At 41.6% G+C, this 18,955-nt stretch overlaps 1 protein-coding gene across 1 annotated transcript; it reads right to left on the reverse strand.

Moving 5' to 3' along the window:
- Nucleotides 1-235: 235 nt before the first annotated feature.
- On the reverse strand, nucleotides 236-17,224 carry POGLUT3 (protein O-glucosyltransferase 3). Its single transcript, XM_065831478.2, has 8 exons — nucleotides 16,576-17,224; nucleotides 8,485-8,682; nucleotides 6,752-7,038; nucleotides 6,154-6,370; nucleotides 4,145-4,341; nucleotides 2,893-3,087; nucleotides 1,764-1,868; nucleotides 236-914 (listed from the first exon to the last, which is right to left on the reverse strand). The coding sequence occupies exons 1-8, from the start codon at nucleotides 17,186-17,188 to the stop codon at nucleotides 789-791; spliced, it is 1,938 nt and encodes a 645-aa protein (XP_065687550.2). The 5' UTR covers nucleotides 17,189-17,224; the 3' UTR covers nucleotides 236-788.
- Between the last annotated feature and the right edge of the window lie 1,731 nt (nucleotides 17,225-18,955).

Here is an 18,955-nt window from a genome sequence, read left to right on the forward strand (position 1 = left end):
CGTTCCTAAGCCCTTCTGTGTATCTGGGCCTACATTTAGAGACACAGCCAGCGGCAGGGAACAGGTCTTCAGGGTGGTGTCTTGGCACTCAAAGCAGTGTGATTGTGATAACTACACAGTCTGCTTTAAAGCAGCATTTAATTTTCGTGATTCACAGCCATGGTGCCTATAAAAATATCATTCTGATCTCTTCCCCTTCTCTCCATTTTCCTCTGAAATCAATAACAGAATAAAGAACATGATATAATATTTATATGTCACAGACCACAAAATAATCTCAAAGTAACACCAGATTGTAAATCTCAAATATTCATTTTCTTTGTCTAGTTATAAAATTGTTTTGTATACAAGAAACAATTAACACTGAGGTAAACTTTATGAAGAAATTGTAACACTGTTTTAGTACATTGCAAATGCTCCTGTAGAATAACTTGCACTGACTCATGGAAGATCTTCTGTGAATGACTGATTCCTCATAAAACTTTGGTAAGCAGGTCCCAGTCGGAAGACGAGCAGCACCGCGCTGCTCTTGCTGCTGGCACAGATCATCAAACAGATCCCCCGGACACTCCCCAGTGCGGGCTCGGGATCTGTCTGTTGGTGGTCATGGAGACAACATTGTGGGAACCAACGCTGTAGCTCAGAGTCAGTGTGAAAAAGGTTATGTAAATACAAGAAGAATACATAACTAAAAATGTTTGCTAGTGCATAAATGTCTTAGATTTCACAGCTTAATTCCTATTTAAATTCTTGCATTGCAAGTGGGTGATTTTCTCCATCTGGTACAGTTATAGATCTTCCCTTAAAGGCTTTTTCCTGTGGCAACTGCAGACTGAGTCTCTGTCATCAGGCTGAGGTACAAGTTCCATTCCATCCCGTATTTCAGGTTTGCTGGCTTGGCGTTTGGCATATTTCTGAAATATGTAAACAACATTTAAGAATGCTATAAGCACCAACGTGTAATTCATGAAACAGAATTTTCCTCCTCCCTTCCACTCACAAACTTGCCTTTATCCAGGCTCCTTTTGTCACTGTTTACAACCTGTTTACAAGGTGTCTTTATAACACACCTGCTAATAGGCTACACTGCCTCTGAAAACCTCCTTTAATGTTTTCCCCTGCCCTGTTACTAATGGTAATTTGAATATTGTCATTATTTGTGCCCCTAACCACTTCATGCAGACAATGCTGTCATTTTTGTACACTGAACAGTTTCAAACTTCATATCAAGCTGTGGCTGTTGAAGCCGAGGTCTAACTCTGCACAGCAAAACAGGAAATATAATTTAGTACTTTCAGAGAACAGAAACTTCTTTCACTAGAGATTTGCATCTCCTAGGGAAGCAATGACTATTTGGCCTGCTTCACCCCTTGCCACCCTACCAGCCATATTTCTGGAATTTCTTTACCATGTATTCATTGTTTTGTAATGCAGCAGAGTGGCACATGAGGGGATAAGTGTGAAAGGAAAAAGGAATAAAGTTGTGGACAGATTATCTATTAGAAACCACACACCAAGTGACACTAAAAAACAGGTCTGACCATGGTGATGGGGGCAAAAAAAATTATATCTGATCTGTAAAACAACTATTCTGTGAGGTTGCCTCTTGAACAATGAAGCAAGTTTTAGCAAAGCTCCTCACACTGATGTCCTGTGAATAATATGAATCATGTCTGCTATTGCTGTTAAGTAAGGACTGAATATGAAATTTGTAGCATTGGTAGCAACTGAGGTAAAGTAATAAAGTGATCTACTGTACTAACCTGGAGCACTTTATAATAGTAGCAGTAAAGCCTGTGAGGCTGAAGTAATTCTCTTGCCACTAGTTGTCCTTCTTTAGCAATTTTTCTTGCTTCTTCATTATTTTCCTGGAAAATTGAGACAAAACAAATGACCAATAGAGCAATCGGTGAGTTACTCAAAGCCTGGCTGGCATTAGAAGTTTTATTAAAGGAGCCATTCAAATCTGTAACTTTATGTGCAATTACTGGTAGACTGCAACAGCACACTTTAAATTGCAAATTTTTTAAAAATACTGGATTGCTTTTCTGGTCACAGCTGGTACCTTAGGGCTATCAGTAACAACTTTCAGGGATAATTGTACAATTTTGAAAATTCAGTTTATTACTGCTCTAGTGTTTTGTCCAATCCACAAGCCTCTTCAAAATAAGGTCTGACATCTCCCACACATACTTAGTTTTACAGAAGACAAAGCTGCAGCTGTTGTCCTCTCCTATGCAATACAATTAAATGTCTTCCTTTTAAAAACAACTCTGTTTGAATTCATGTACTTAGGTTCAAGTGGTTTAGGTCTACATTTCAAAGCTTTTCATATTCTTATCTGATTCTTTATAAAGAACTACAGTACTCTCAGAACAGAAACTTCTATGTTTTTTCACCGAATAGCTAAACTCAAAGCACAAATGGTGTTTTCAATCACACAATTGTATCAGTTTGTTTGGCTAGAGAATTCCAGCCTCTTATTCTGAGCATGTTAAGAGAGCAGCGATTTTTTGTACATTCAAACAGGACATGCAATGACTTCTGTTGTAGTCAGGACCTAAAAAAAAGCAGTAGAATTAATTTAAGTAGCATTTAGGATTCTGGGCGTTTCTTTGAAAATTACCTTCATTAGTCAGTATGCTAAGGCTCTGACTCATGGAACACTTCTGCACATACCTAAAATGAATTCTTAAGTATTTCCCTGAACAGAGATGGTTACTTGAATGAAGGCCTTCCCATCTTACACTAACAACAAAATGTACTTCCTTTATCCCAGGATCTCCATAGAGCTCATGCAAAATATATGTGTGGAAATACAAAGACAAGAGAGTATTAAGTTGTCTACGTGTTCTTTTATCACTTCGAACTTGAATTAGTAATGGAACGTACCTTAGCCCATTTTATTTTCTCTAGCAAGTCCTCTAAGTTTCTCTTAACTGGAACATAATGTTTCCATGGTTTTAATCCAATATAAAAGTGTTCATAGTACTGGGAATCTTGCTTCAATACGAGGCTGTCCCCCAGCAAGAGGTAAGGAAACCTGTAAGCTGCCACAGTCCCATCTACATTCACTTGGTATTTGTACTATAATATGAAAATAGAGGAAAAAAAGGTGAAACACTTGGAATCAGAACACTGACTGTATAAAAGATTATTTTCACAGACAAGACATAACTGTGTTCATTAATTCTCATCTTCAAACCTGTTTTAGTGTTAAGCTGGTGTAGCTTCATGGTGTTCTGGCTAACAAAATGGCAAAAGGACCTGTTTTCAAGGCAAGACTGATGGTCAGGAACCTGTGTGTCCCATGAACTGCCTGGTGGGTATTCCATTAAAGTGTCCTGGGACAGAGCAAGGGGTAGAGCTGGGAAGGAAATAAAACTAACCTATATTTAAATTCAAAAAAAGTACATTTATTCTAACTTGAAGTTGTATTATTATGTAGAATAATTTGAAACATATAAAATAGATATAAAACAATCTGAGACATTATACTCGAAGTAACCATGAATGTACCACTCTGGCAGATGCTCTTGGCTGTTACAGCATTTCTGATATATTAATCTCTGGAACAGGATTTGCATTGTTGTAAATTATAATTGCTTTTCACAGGATTCTGTCCCCTTTAGTTTTTATACCTCTGTTGCAGTGGAATTTGAATGTTGAAATGCAACAAAACCACCTATCTGTTTTCCTAACTTGCTACTGCAACAGCTTTGTGACATCCATAAGGTACTTGCAATAGATACAAGTTGTGTCCACTGATTTTATATTTATCCCAAATAAAAGAAAACCAGATGGTGAGAAATGGAATTTCTCAATCTATTAAAACCAACCAAACAAAAACCAACCAAACAAAACCAAACAAACACAACCACCACAACAACAACAAAACACAAACCAAAACACAACAAGGATTCTGTCTAAGTGACTCCATGAAAAAAGTATAGTGGCTTTCTTTAGAACTGTGCCACACAATGACTTTGATTACAGGTGCTCCATCTACCCTGTATGGACCAGTGTTCCCAGCGTAACATAATTGTTTTGTTTGTTGAATGGAATGAGCAAAACTAAGCCTTGTATTTTCAGTTAGTAAGAACATGGCAGCAAAATTAATCCAAGATTGTAATTTGCTTGCTACCTTAAAGAAGTCAAAGAAGCCCATCAGTGGAACCTTTCCCAGCTCTTTTTCTTTTTCTCTGAAGAAGAAATATCCTGTTATTCCAGCATCTAGTAGTTCTGGATTTTCCTTGGATAACTTGACTAGATGGAGACGTTCTTCACGGCTGTCTCGACCTCTAAATAAGGCTTGCTCAGTTTTGTTTTCCCACGGTGGGCCTATGAGCATTGAGTAATAAGATAGAGGCAAACAGTAATGAAATGTTCATGATACGTTTAGTGCAAATAAGGAACTTGCTTTGACAGTGGCATTACACTCAGAGAGATGGTAAAACAGGCATGATTTTTCCTGAGTCCATAATCACTTATTAGTCATAGGGGTTTAATTCCCAGTTCTGGCTTGAATTTTGGGGTGAGAAACTGAGTCACTTATTAAAGGAAAAGCAAAGAATTGCCTTTCCACTCAACAATTTTATATTTAAATAACCTGAACTCTCTTGAAAGCTACATAAGGGATTATAATCAAATTATGTAAGTAAAATACTAATAATTAAAGTAGAGCTCCATCTATAAAGCCTACCACAATAACCAACATTTCTTTAGTAAAATTCACTTCTGTTACCCAGCAATTTGGTTAGGTCTTTGAGGAATAACTTAATGATGACTTTAAAAGGAAAAAAGTGGCTATGGTTAATGTGTCCTGAAGATACTTAGCAAGAGCCTGAAAGTATTCATCTCTGCTTACTGTCTGCTTTTGAAAGCATCAAATATGTACTTCTTCAACCTTCACAGTATCACAGTATGTTTGGGATTGGAAGGGACCTCAAAAGATCATCTAGTCCAATCCCCCTGCTGGAGCAGGAACGCCTAGGTGAGGTCGCACAGGAATGTGTCCAGGCGGGCTTTGAATGTCTCCAGGGAAGGAGACTCCACAACCTCCCTGGGTAGCCTGTTCCAGTGCTCTGTCACCTTCACTGAGAAGAAGTTCTTTCTCAAATTTAAGTGGAACCTCTTGTGTTCCAGCTTGATCCCATTATCCCTTGTCCTATCATTGTTTACCACTGAGAAGAGCCTGGCTCCATCCTCGTGGCACTCACCCTTTATATATTTATAAACATTAATAAGGTCACCCCTCAGTCTCCTCTTCTCCAAACTAAAGGGACCCAGCTCCCTCAGCCTTTCTTCATAAGGGAGGTGCTCCACTCCCTTAATCATCTTTGTTGCCCTTCTGCTGGAAATTTCCTTAAAAGGCCCACTAAAGTGGAGTAGGCTCTTATCGTGTCCTAACAGGAAAAGCAGCTGTACTAAATCAGTAAACACGCCGTGCTTCAAACTGATAATTTAACTAAATACTAATAAAGAAAAGAGAAACTGTGAACTAATCAAATAACAATACCTCCTCACTCAAGTTTTACTCCTTAGGTATTGATCACGCCATTTATCTGATCCCTAAGTATTCATGAGTGTCCTGGTGTGGGGGGAAGACACCTGTCGGTAAAACTCACTCTTCCTTCAAAGTTGGAAAAACAATTCAGAAGATCCCACTATGGGCTATTTTTTCATACAGACAATATTTTCTTGTTTGAAAGAGGCTGCAGCATAGTACTAGTTTACTGCTTTCAGGATTCAGCTTCATATTTATGTAAACAGAACAGTGGGCCACATCACCGTCAGGAAAACTATTACTGTTTGATTAGAAGGAACATATTAAAGTCCTTCACTGAGGAGAAAGGCCTTTTAATTACATTTACTTTTCTTTTGACAGGTCACAGTAGCTATCTTCTGGATACCTTAAAGTTAAAATTCACCATTATTGTAAACTGAACTTCTTAAATTCTGGCTCTAAATCCATATTAAACACCTACTTAGTAGCAGAGTTGGAAGTGGTCACAGTCCATAAAGACTAACCTGCTTGTATTAAGAGACCTCCTAAGGCACTTGGGAACTGGAGACTTTAACACATTATTTGAATGCAACTTGCTTTGGTGGAATTTACAAATTCTCTTTTGAAATCCATGATCACCAATTTACCTGTATTTCCTTGAATAGAAAGGAGATCATTTGTGACACCACGTAGGGTCTCAAGAGTTGAATGGGTCACATCATACGTTGGAAGGATGATATCTCTTGAATCCACCGAGCCACACCATGAAATGACAGGTATGGGACCAGGCGTATCATTAGCTTTCCGATACTCAACTGGCCAATCTCCAACATTAAGATAAAACTCCACATCAGGAAGATGAACCTAAATATATACCCAAGAAACTTAATAAGACAAAGACAGAAGCTGTTTGTCACTCCTACTTATATTCCTCAGTTCTCTTATGTCATGAAGAATCAATAAACCTACAAGACAATATAAGCTGAGCTTAAGGTATGAACGAATTTCAAGTTTCTGCCCTGCAAGCAGGTATGAAAGGAACATTCACAGAGGGCAGGGAAAGGAGCGCAGCCTTCCTAGCAATTTCATTGCTGTTCAAGCCCCACACGTTGGGTATCGTCTCATCCTTAAAGATACACTGTCACCTTCATGAAAAAACAAGTCAAATCTTACTTCAGGAATTATGAATCTGAAGATACAACAACAAATGCAGTATTGCCAGTCTTAAGTGATCAAAACCAATACCTTTCTTGCCAGTGACAGGAGCATTTCATCAGAGAACATTTTGAAGTCTGTATACTTCCCTAAGGAACGGCGGTATATGTGATTATTGAGAATAGTGTAATGAACGATAGCACCTCTGTTTTGACTGAACTTTGCTGGGATTTCCTTAAGCATTCGCTGAAGGTCAATGGTGGGAAAAGAAATGAAGTCCTTCGTAATCTGAGGTTCTTGGGATGGACAAGACATAATGTTCTGCCAGACCTCAGGGTCTTCTTCAGGACAGTCACAGTATTCATGATAAACTGGTCCTACAGAAAACAAGGCATTGAGAGATCATATTTGTGATTCTACATTAATCATAATTCCCCAAGCACATGGGCAAATAAATGTAGATGTTACTGTGGCCTAGCATTTTTCATTCCCAGTTTCCTAAAGTTTTCCTCAGAAATCATCCTCCCTATAACATTTCTGGGATTTAGCAGTGTCATTGAGAAAACAGCAACATTCTTCTCTTTTCAGAAATCAGTATACTAAGTTTTTTGTTAGCAGGGTAAAATTAAACTGCAAAATGAAGCTCCATCATTGTGCTACCTGTCAACCACATAGAATATTCAGAATTGTTCTAACTGCCCACAGCTACCAAAGCTCAGGTATTATAGTTTCAATTTTAGCCTAAACCAGAACTTTGATAAAGTAGTCATTACCTCTTGCATAAGGTGTTTTCTTTAATGCATAATCAACTATTCTTTCTGTCCTTTTGAAGCAGAGAGCTTAGGTATAAGCAAGAGTCTTATAAAATGGGAAAAAAAGCCCTTACTTCATGGACTTCTAATCAAAACAGGTTCCGTCATGTCATAGTATCACAGCTGCTGGCAAATGTGCCCCAGCAACAAGCAAGCGTATCACTACCTTGAGGGTCAGAGTAGTTTTATTTCAGTTTGAAGACATTTCTAAGTTTGTGTTTAGGAAATTTTACTAAAACAAACAAACAACAAGAAAACCACCACCACCAACATGACCAGATTCTGGTTAGAAGTAGTAGTGGTGAGTTGAAATGAGACTCTCCAAAGAAGTAATTTATATTCTCTTCTGTCTTGCTACACAGTTGTCCATTTGAGAGCAAGAGAAGGAACCTAAAGCAGCAGATCTGGAATGAGAGAATAATTTGCCTTGTTTTTCCTGCTTTTAAATAGTTCTTCCATACTATAGACTTGCACTGAATTAAACCCTGCTAATGGAAAGAAAGCTAAATATTGCCTGGATAAAGAAATACTGTATTTGTTGTTATGAAGGATCACAATTTTTAGAAATCACAGACATTTGAATTATAAAGTGTTGGGAACAGCACAAACTCCTTGCTTTTGCAGGTAATATCTTCTACTTTAGATAAAAATAACACAATGTTTAAGCGAAAACTTGCTTGAAAACAATAAAAATACAAGTCTTGATCTCTTATTTCCTACCAAATCTGAAGAGATCCAGATCCTTATGCAAGAGGGAAGAGATGTCCAGACACGCCACCTTAACGTCAGAGGCCATAATCTACATGCTTACACATCTAGGTCCTGTAGCTTAGCAATGTATAGAGGCTGTCCCTGTTTACTTCTCTGTACGAGGAGAATGTTTGTGAGGAGACTACACGAACAAGGGCAAACCAACCTCTAATTTCCCACCTCTTCCTCTAAATGTAAATCAGTCCCTAGCATTTCTGTAGCCATCATCATACATTACATTAAATCAAAAATTTCCCTTACCTTTCAGAATATAAGGAGACTGAGCTACATGCTGATCACCATAAAGTATCTCAATTTTTAACCCTTTTCTGACACTCCCATACATCCGATACCGCATAAGAAATGTGCCATCATTTCTATCCAAAGGGTGAGGAGTGTAAATTCTGGTGCTTTCTTTTGGAGAAAGTGCTTTAATTGCCACTTTAAACTGCGTTTTTCCTGACAAGAGGAAAATAAAAACAGATAAAAGCACTTTAATCTATTAGAATCACATATATGAAACAAAAGTAACAGCAAAATCGACTGGATTATGTCCATGGAATTGAATTTAACTTTCCACTGGAATTTTTTTTACACCAAGTTGGTATAATTAATTTCCAGTGAAGGAAGATCATCCTACCAAATTTTCTTGATCATCACATACCTAATAAATGGAAAACCTGTAGATGGAGATCAAAAGTTAAGTATGATAAGTGATAAATATGATAAATGATAAGGCTAACAGTATTTTGAAGCAAAGATTAGGTTTGATATTAAGTTTTCAAGTCAGCGCTCTGAGGAACCATCGTTTCCTCTAGAGTAAGAGGGAGGAAAGTGAGTTAAAATAACAGGAGAAAAGAATACTTGCCAGCTGGTGGAAAGGCAGTTACAGCATGCAGGGGTCAGATACAAACTGTTCACCTTTGGGCTGCAGCTGACTGTCTTGCACATTTAAAGCCCCAGCTACGGAAAAGTAGGGATAAGAGAATGGTAACAGAGATGTTTCCTGGACATCCGTCTGACCTGTGCTTAAAGAGATCACTGGCATTTCATTGTTAATGCACTCTGGCTTTTTAACTGGGCATGGAAAATTTTGTGGACAACATGAATATACACTAACATAAATCTGTTATGTTCCCTTATTCCTGTCACAAATGGTGATCGTCAACTTTATTCTTCAAAAAGGAGGGGGACAGATTATTCACAAAATGTTGTAGTCCAACCATTGCAAACCAAACAAATGTAATTAATGTTACCACTAGATACTATAATATTCAGAAAGAAATTAAACTGAAAAAATCCAGTCTGAATGTGTTCCAGCAGCACTAAAAGACTGAGATACTACAGTTATCTCTATACAGCCCATATCTTAACATACTTTACATCCATGAATAGGACAGTGATAAGCCACCAGTGTGATATATAATTACAAGTCATTTAATGATCAATCATGTCATTCTTAGAGCACTGCATCTTGAAACTGGATTCAAGTGAACTACTGTGCCTGAGTCTCCAGACTAAATTAGGCAGAATCCTTATGATTTCAGAAGCGTATTTCCTAACATCAGATGTCACACCTATTCAAAGAGAGAACGGTCATCCTGAGTAAATCAGATTCTTCCAGATATTGTTGTCAGAGTGGATCCCTCTGTAAATGAACATATGGTCAATGGTTGTGAGCAGATGAATCTCTCAAGGATGAACACACCCTCTCTTCTGCTTTGTTTTCCAATGTAAGACTATAAAATGTAGATTGTTTGTAATCAGCCCTCCATTTTCTTACTATTCTAAGACCATGCCAGCTAAAGATACCACGAAGCTAGTCGCAATATGCTCATTTGACAACATACTGAGGAAATAAAATAAGCATTCATTCTTTCTTGGAGTGCCAGTGTAGCAAGCAGCACTCACACCAACTAAGGGATGCAGAATATTCTCTTTGGCAGTCAGCAGATCTATCATGAGAAGCCCTAGTTTGACTAAGTATCCATCTAGAATGATTTCCAAAAGTGCACTTCTGACTTCCAAGAGGTAAAGGAATGTTAAAGTTGCTCCAGAGACTCAGTACTTCCTTTTCAGAGGAGCAATGGGTGGACACTTGCTTGCCTAGGGCGTGGGCTGAAGACACATTAACAGTTTTTATGCAGTGTAACATTTCCTTGGGCAAGTACAAGGACAGCTCAAGCACTGCTAATAGACTTAAACTCCAGAAGAATTTCTGTGAGGGGTATATTGGTTTAGATCTAAGACCGTCACAGCTTTGGATCTCTGCAGCTTGGGTCTATGTGAGTAGAACTGACTCAGACTGGCTCCCAGTCTGGGAGCTCTTTGACTTGTTTTGGTGTATCTGCAAGCAGTCATTATCAGAGAAGAGGCAGAAAAGTATGGCTTTGCCCCCTTCATATATTTTTTCCATTTAGCTACTGATGATGTTTCAAGATGACATAAAGTAGAACTACATTGATAATGTAGGAATGGCCATATGATCACAGACAATAAATTGACCTTTAAACCAAATCAGTATCTTGCATTACACTGTCACTAGCAGAGAAGTGCAAGATAGTAAGAACAAAGAAAAGACAGAGGAATGCTTTTGAACTTACTGCCTCGCCCTTCTAGAAATCTGCAAGCAAAGGACTCGAAAAATCACAATTTGTATACGCATAATTTTAATGGCATTCAGTGTTCCATGACTGCTTAATCCCCCATTTGCACATTCTGGTACTTGTTGTATCAAAAACATCCTAAAGCAGTTATTTTTCCAATATGTTATTACGTATTACAGAGAAGATACTTGTTTCAAAACTTCTCTCTGATAACACAAGAATTATAGGCATCAAAGGAAGTTATGGGCAACAATGAATTATAGTTCCCTATTTGTTTTCTCCTCCTGGAATCATCCTGAATCCTGTAGCCCATTTCAAAACTGTCCATGATTCAGATAGCCAGAACTATTCAGAGTAGTCGGGTTATTTCTAAATATATCCTACAGCTCTTCTTCACCCTGTGCAGGATCATGTTGTACCATGCAACACTTGATAACGGAAACATGATGGAGAAACACAGAGTAATGAGAATCATAGTACTGTTGGGTTTAGAAGGGACCTCTTGAAATCTTCTAGTCCAATGCCCCTCCTCAAAAGAGTCAGCCTAAGCAGGCTCTCCAGGACCATGTCCAGTTGAGTTTTGAGTATCTCCACAAATGGAGACTCCACAATCTCTCTGGGTAATCTGCTCCAGTGTTTGACCACTCACACAGTAAAAAAAACCCCACCTTTTTCTTCTCTTCAGATTGAATTTCACATGACTTCTTCCAGTCTTTAGGAACCTCTCTCATTCATTGTAATCTTCCAAAAATAATCAGAAGTGATCTCGTGGTGACATTAAGCAGCTCCCTGGGCACTCGTGGGTGCATGCCATCAGGCCCCACAGACTTAGGTATGTCCAGATTTATAAGTGTTCCCTAACCTGATCCTCCTCCACCAAGGGTAGGTCTTTCTTCTGCCAGACCTTCCCTCTGGTCACAAGGGCCTGGGATTCCTGAAGGCTGGCCTTACCAGTAACAACTCAGGCAAGGAAGGTATTTCAATACCTTTTTCTGTGTCATTTGTCACCAGGTCCCCTGGCTCATTCAGCAGCAAGCTCACATTTTCTCTAGATTCTTTTTGCTGTTGATGTACTTGTAGAATCCTTTCTTGTTGCCCCTCATAGCCCTCACCAGATTCAACTCCAGATGAGCTTTGGCTTTCCTAACCTCACCCCTGCCTGATCAGACTGTATGACTCTCTGTTTCTCCTGGGTCACCTTCCCCTGCTTCTACCTCTTGTGCACTTCCTTCTCCCTCCGTTTAGTCAGAAGACCCTTCTTCATCCCTATAGGTCTCCTGACATCTTTATTTGACTTCCTGCTGGTAGAGGTGGACCATTCTTGAGCGAGAAGAGGCAAGCCTTGAATATCCAGGAAGCTAGGAAAGCAACAGGAAAGGACTTCTTCAGAAGAAAAAGACTATTGAGATTTTCATCTTCATAATGATTCTCATGTAATTAGACTTCTCTTGGATTTGGATTACAGAGAAAATGAACAAATGGCAACTAGGATGGCACTGCAAAAGCTTGAGCCCCTGTGGTTAAGATTTGAGAACACTTCTATTAAATGAGAAGGACAACATACTCAGGTCTAAGACAGTTGGGACAGCATTTTATTAATTTTTGTTTTTATGATCCATACTTTTATGGCCAAAGTATCTGCTTTTCACTCTACCAGAGCGAAGAGACTTCAGAGAGTCTGAATCTAGTACCAGCACAAACACTAAGACTGTGGTAAGTCTTTGGAAAGGCTGGAGAAGAAAATGTCAGGGAGTTGGTTTCCTCATAAATGGTCTTTTGCATGAACACAAGTGTGGAGCTGTAGTCCAAATAAGCGGAAAGACACATTTCTCCAAAGGTGAGTAACAATTTCTGTTCCTCATTTAGCTAAATCCCGCCAGATGTCTTAATGCAGGAGTGAGACCCCTCCTTTTGAATTTGGCAATGGATTCCATGAATGACTCTCCCGGAGGGATGAACATCTCTGCCTCTAAATGTTACTGCCGGTCACAACCAGCTCTTCCAATTGGCTTAAAAGCAACCGACAAAGCCAACTGTCCTCTCCCTATGACTATCACAGAGTAGTATTTGGATGAAGCAGCCTTGGAATCCAGAGCATGTCATGAGGTAGGATCACAGAGAAAATAGTTTCCTCTTGATATTATGTATTTGTCTCTTTCTATCCATTTTACAAAACAATGTAACTGGCTCTAGAGCTTTCCTACCAGAGAAAACAAATTTTTCAGTTATCATAAAAATGAGTGAATATTGAGAAACCACAAGTTAAATACTACTGAATTTGCTCTCCTTGTCCTCAGCTGCAGGAAACAACTAAGCGGGTCTCTGTTCCACGCTGGTTGTGTAGTTACCCCTCTAGAGACATGAGGAGCTCCAGACCTACCCAAAGGTGTTTTAGTTGGTGGCAGTTTAGATGCAGGAAGCATCTGATGAGGGAAGAGTGACCTGATAACAAAGCTTTCTGAGAAAAAGCAAACCCCACTGAAAGGGAAGGGAAGAAAAGGGAGACTGAATATTTAATGCAAGTACAAATCATTCACTGGAGGCAACAGGATTTTTATTTATGATTTTCAACATTCATTGCATAATGGGGCCAAGGTCTCTAAGTACTACTGCAGTATTTAACAGCTTTTTGCTGACTTTTTTTTTTTTTTTAATTGGAGGAAGGTGAGCATGGTACTTTCACTCATGTTTTTCTGTTTCTCTCAATCCAAAGAAATTGTAAAAGAAAAATGTGTCCTTGCTGAATCGTCACCACTAGTACCTGAAAACCTCTCTGGGACAGCATTTTAAGTAAAAAGTAATATTCCAATCCTGAAGAGAGACTAAAATACGGACACAGTCAAAAGACAGTAATTTTAAGAAACCGAGATGATGAAACTTGCTTTATGCAGGGATTTTTTTTCTCTTGTATGGTTTGCAAAAGAAGTATTCCATGCATGGACGAAAAAGTGAAGAAATGCAGGGATGGAAAGGGAGAAAAGGCAACAAGGTATTGATTCATGCAAACTGCTAGAGAAGAACAGAACACCTGGTCACCCTATTTCTGACACTGCAAAGAGAAATGAAGAGATCAGAAAACAAGTTTTTTCCTCAACTGTTTCTTGAAATCATTGCTGGTTCCTTTTGCAGACAGAAACTGGTGCAATAGTCATTAAAGAGGCAGTTGAACAAAAGAGGCTCACTCAGCAAAACAGGCTCCTTCGAGCAGCATCTACTGTAACAAAGTCAGATGTGAGGGCATATATCCAGGGACAAAGAAACACGGGTTGTGGTGGGACCTTGTGTGTGACCATCAGGAAAGCCCGGCATCATGGTCAAGGGAAGACCTAAAGGGAGGTCCTGCAGTGCTGCAGGCAGCAAGGAGGGCATGGCTGAGATAGGCTCGGCTTAGCTACACTGAACGGACTGCTGGGAGGAGTGTGACACTTCTCCTGGGAAGTATCTGGTAAAGCCTGCTGGAACACCTGGGAGGCCTTGAAAATATTTGTTAGCAAAGTATGCAGATAATCTGAAAAACAGTTAACAGATGACATTGTCATGGTCAGTTGTACATTAAGAGATGGTGGGCAGCAGTTAAACATGGGGGAAAACCTATCAGAAATGAAGGATAAAGGGATGCAAACACTCAAAGAAAACATCATGCAGTTTTATATTAAAAGTAAGTTCTGCATTTTCAGTGGTGATTTTTTTAACTTTTGCAATACTAATTCTAGTGAGACTGAATTCCACATCGTTTGACTTCTTCCTAAAAAGATGAGTCAAGGAGTTACAACCTGGAGGTCTAAAGTATTGTGTGGTATACAATGGTGTATGTTAATTCTGGTGATTAGACTTGACACTCAGAAAACTCATCTGTATTGAAAATCTACCAATTATCCTACATAAATTTCATGCTGCATATCAGTAAGTACTGTCCTACTTGACTGAAATTCTAACCCATACAAACCAGAATTTATTAATAGATTAGGACAAGTTTTACAAAAGGGAAGCCTTAACTGCTCTGATCGCAGTATTCTTGTTTGTGCAACGGAGGTGATAATGTGGATTTATTTAGCTATCCCAGCAGGGATATTCTGAGATGTATTTAGCTTATAACAAAAAGCAGTGCCTTAATAAATATTATTAACTGTAATTCTTACTGACATTTTACCAATAGAATTTGAACATTTAGAATAATTTGAAAACTGACATCTATAGCCCATGTCTCTATGAGTACATTAAACAGGCTCATGCACTGGAATATGATCAACTGTGCTGCTAAATTCTTAAAGCACCCTTGGCACTCTCCTGAACAACTCTGGGCACGACATGGGCCAAGCCAACAGCTCTTCCCTGTCAGCAGCACCTATGCAAGGCCTCGGTTTGGAGGCTACAGAACATCACGGTATGAATGGAGACTGCTCTGTGCCAGAAAGCAGGAGGATCGGGAAACGCTCCCAAAGACATTGAATTTATTAATATAAATACAGACATATATAAACACACTGAGGTCAGAACTAGGTTCTCAGTACCCGCATCCTATCAGTGTAGCTTGTAAGACTTAAACTAGTGTGAGGACTGAATTGAGTTTCACACCTTTCTATCTTTAGCAACCTGTTGTTTGAACGCAAGGCTCTCCCTGCACAGCTGAAATCAGTGAGCATGCAGTCGCACTCTCCAGTGCAATGACAAAGCTGTGCTGCAGCCCAGCACCAAGTTGCAACAGCAGCTGCAGAAAGTCCAGACCTGAAGTATCTGGGGTTCTGCCAGACGGAAGACAGAACCTGCATAATACTTCTGTATTCTTTTATTTCACAAGCAGCAGTCTTCTCACCGCAGCACACAGAAGCTGTGTATACTTGGTAGATATCTTCTCAGCACCATCTATGTGAATAATAAATAATCCAGAGCAAAATACTCAACTCTACCCTGTATAAACTAGCAACACCGGATTTCCACTGGGCATCGACGTCAGGGTTATCTTCATTATAAAATCCACAATGCAAAAGTTATTTTTATTCTAAATTAAAACCATTAATACAGAGAGAACATGTGGAATTAACTTGCAGTTAAAAACAGCCGACTGGCACATAACCGCTGGACTGCAGGACCAAACCCCAGCTTCCCCCTCAGAAGGTGTCATGGGAGATATTTTGTGCTTGTGCTGGACAAACCAGAGATGAAAATTACTCCTTCCTAGTGGAGCAACAGTAGGATAACGGAGCCCAGAGTGCCGTGCTTACCGAGACAAAAATGTAAAGCAACTGGTGTGTGTGCAACATTAAAGATAACCATGTTAGCGCTTGTGAGCAGGGTGCTGGGATTTCTTTCCATCCACTAGCTCTGGCCAGCACTGGCTTGTTTTGAGCTTGTTGGTTGTTGCTGTAAAGCACACAGTGTTTAGAGGAGGCGGTGGGTGAGGGGCAGAGCTGTACCGAAAGAGGCTCCCGGCTCAGGGGGGTCTGACCATGTGCGCCGCTCACCGCCGGACCTGCGTGTCCCGGGCCATGCGGGAGCGGGCGGGATGCTGAGCGGGGCCGGGGGGCAGCCAGGGGCCGATGCAGCACAGGGAAACGCTCGGGACGGGGGAAGGAAGGAAAGAGGAAGAGGGAAAGGGGAAGAGAGGAAGGGGAAGAAGGAAGGAGAAAGGAAGAGGGAAAGGGAAGAGGGAAAAGTGAAGAGCGCGGAAGGGCTGGGCAGCTCCGACCAGCACCTCCGGGGAAGCGGCAGCCGCGGGCAGTCTCCATCCCGCGGGCTACGCACGTACCTGGCGGAGAGCGGGAGACGTTCCGTCCGTCCGGGCTGACCGCCTGGATGTAGAAGTACCGCACGGGCAGCGTGAGCCCCGCGTCCAGCCCGGGGCCCCACACCAGGCTTCGCTCGGCGCTGACGGGCTCCGCCGCCTCCGCCGGCCGCAGCAGCGGCAACGCGGCGCCCAGCAGCAGTGGCAGCAGCCCGCGGCTCCCCATGGCCCCGCCGCCGGGCTCCGCTGGCCGCGCCCGCTCGGAGCGTGGGGCCGGGGCCTCCTCCGGGCCTGCGCGGCCCCCGCCCGCTCCCCGAGGCAGCCACCGCCCGCTCTCCGCCCCGCGGGGCGGCCCGCCGGGCCTGGGCAGTGCCGGGGTAGGGGGGGCAGCTCGCTGCTGGCCGGGCCCGGCGGCGCTTCGGCTGCGCTGCGGAATACGGGGCGTCCGGATCCCCGGGTGCCCGCGGGGCTGTGGCCGTGGAGGAGAGGAGGCAGCGGTCCCTGGGTCCCAGCGCAGTTCCAGGGTCTGGCTCCGTGCACCTTCAGAGAGCTGGGGAAACAGAGTGAAGCTGGTGTGAGGGTGAGGGATGACCCGCGGAGCCCTTCTCTCGGGCTGTGCTGAACCCAGCGTTCTCATGTCCTCGGAGGTTTTCTTTCCCTTCTCTATGGGTGCTGTGCGGGCCAAACCGTGATTCTCCCCTAGGCAACAAGTTAACTGTGTTTTAGGATACAATTCAGCCGGCAGCTGAACAGCTGGTCTGGAACTTAAAGAGAAAAACAAACAAACAAACATATTTGTCTGAAGCTTATTAATTGTTACCACCCGTATCAGCTTGTGTACAGACAGAGATTGCTGTAACTGAAACAAACACAAAACCAAACCCACCACCAAAAAAAAGGCAAAAACCAACCACACCGTAAATTAACATTCGTCCTTGCTGTTTCTAGGATTTCCCACAGTATTTAAAGGGAAGGACAGACTAGGGACCCTGTTCATGTATGCTGACATCCAGCACCCCATTCCACTGTCCCAGCACAGACCAGGCACCTATCCATGTTACAGAGCTGATGGTCCTACTAGGGCTGGTGGGCAAGATACGGCAAGTGACCCTTGTCAGTGGTGTAATGTACAGTGATGAGGAAAGAGGGATCATGATGTTCTTCTCTAGAAATGAAGTAATTTCATCTCCCTTATGAGGAAAGGCTGAGGGAGCTGGGTCTCTTTAGCCTGGAGGAGACTGAGAGGTGACCACATTAATGTTTATAGATATATAAAGGGTGAGTGTCAGGAGGACGGAGCCAGGCTCTTCTCGGTGACAACCAATGATAGGACAAGGGGTAATGGGTTCAAACCGGAACACAAAAGGTTCCATTTAAATTTGAGAAGAAACTTCTTCTCAGTAAGGGTAACAGAGCACTGGAACAGGCTGCCCAGGGGGGTTGTGGAGCCTCCTTCTCTGGAGACATTCAAAATCCCTCTGGACGCCTTCCTGTGTAGCCTCATCTGGGTGTTCCTGCTCCAGCAGGAGGATTGGACTGGATGATCTTTTGAGGTCCCTTCCAACCCCTGACATTCTGTGATTCTGTGATTCTATGTAAAATGATGGAAAATGAATAAACGGAAAGCCCCCAATGATTTGTCTCCTAAGGTGGTTGTATGATTTTTGTCAGAAGCATCTTTACTGCTATTAGGAGATATTTCAAAGTGTTGGTACGTAGGGGGTGGGGCATTACAAGGATAATTAAATCAAGGTTCCATGCAAGCCTGGATTTTCACATGCAAAACAAGGCAAGCATGAATGAGCATTGCATGGTTTTGAATAACATGAACTTCAAGTCTCTGTGCATACAGACCATGAAAAACAGGTTCCCTGAAAGTGGAATTATCAAGTCTGGTTTCCTCCTTGCTTTTGTCTTTAGTCTCCTAAGCTCCCTCAGCTCAAATAACCACAGATCTCCACTGACATACCATGTGTGATACTCCCAACAGGCAAGAGAAAACATGTACAGTGTTAATCTGGAGTTATTTATGTGCTTCTTGGCCAAGTAGCACATCCCTGGCTGCTGCCCACAGAGCAAGGATCAGGGTGGTTTCCTCTCCCTCTGTACCAGCCGGGAGCACATTTGGAGAAGAATGTGGCTGGGAGCAACCAGTGTGGATTGACCAAGGACCAAACATGCCAGGCCAACCCACTTGCCTTTGGTGATAAACTGATTCTACGGATGAGGGGAGAGCAGGGAATGTAATTTACCTTGAATTTGGCAAAGACGACACTGTCTCCCACAACAGTCTGGATGGGGAACAACCAGATGGGTAAAAAACCATGAGGATGGTGGTTGGGCTTAGAGGGGGCTGGTTAATGGGCCTTCTCTGCCTGGTGCCTGGCAAAAAAGGGAGCACTGC

Source organism: Patagioenas fasciata, chromosome 1, assembly GCF_037038585.1.
Source record: "Patagioenas fasciata isolate bPatFas1 chromosome 1, bPatFas1.hap1, whole genome shotgun sequence".
In the NCBI taxonomy this organism is placed as follows: domain Eukaryota; kingdom Metazoa; phylum Chordata; class Aves; order Columbiformes; family Columbidae; genus Patagioenas; species Patagioenas fasciata.

Excerpts from the sequence above, each read along its gene's own strand:
- POGLUT3 (XM_065831478.2), bottom strand. The coding sequence starts at position 17,188 with ATGAGAACGCTGGGTTCAGCACAGCCCGAGAGAAGGGCTCCGCGGGTC. Across the intron at positions 6,371-6,751 it reads TCCTGTCACTGGCAAGAAAG|GTTCATCTTCCTGATGTGGA; the intron begins GTATTGGTTTTG and ends GTATATATTTAG. Across the intron at positions 3,088-4,144 it reads GCTTCTTTGACTTCTTTAAG|TACAAATACCAAGTGAATGT; the intron begins GTAGCAAGCAAA and ends TTCATATTATAG.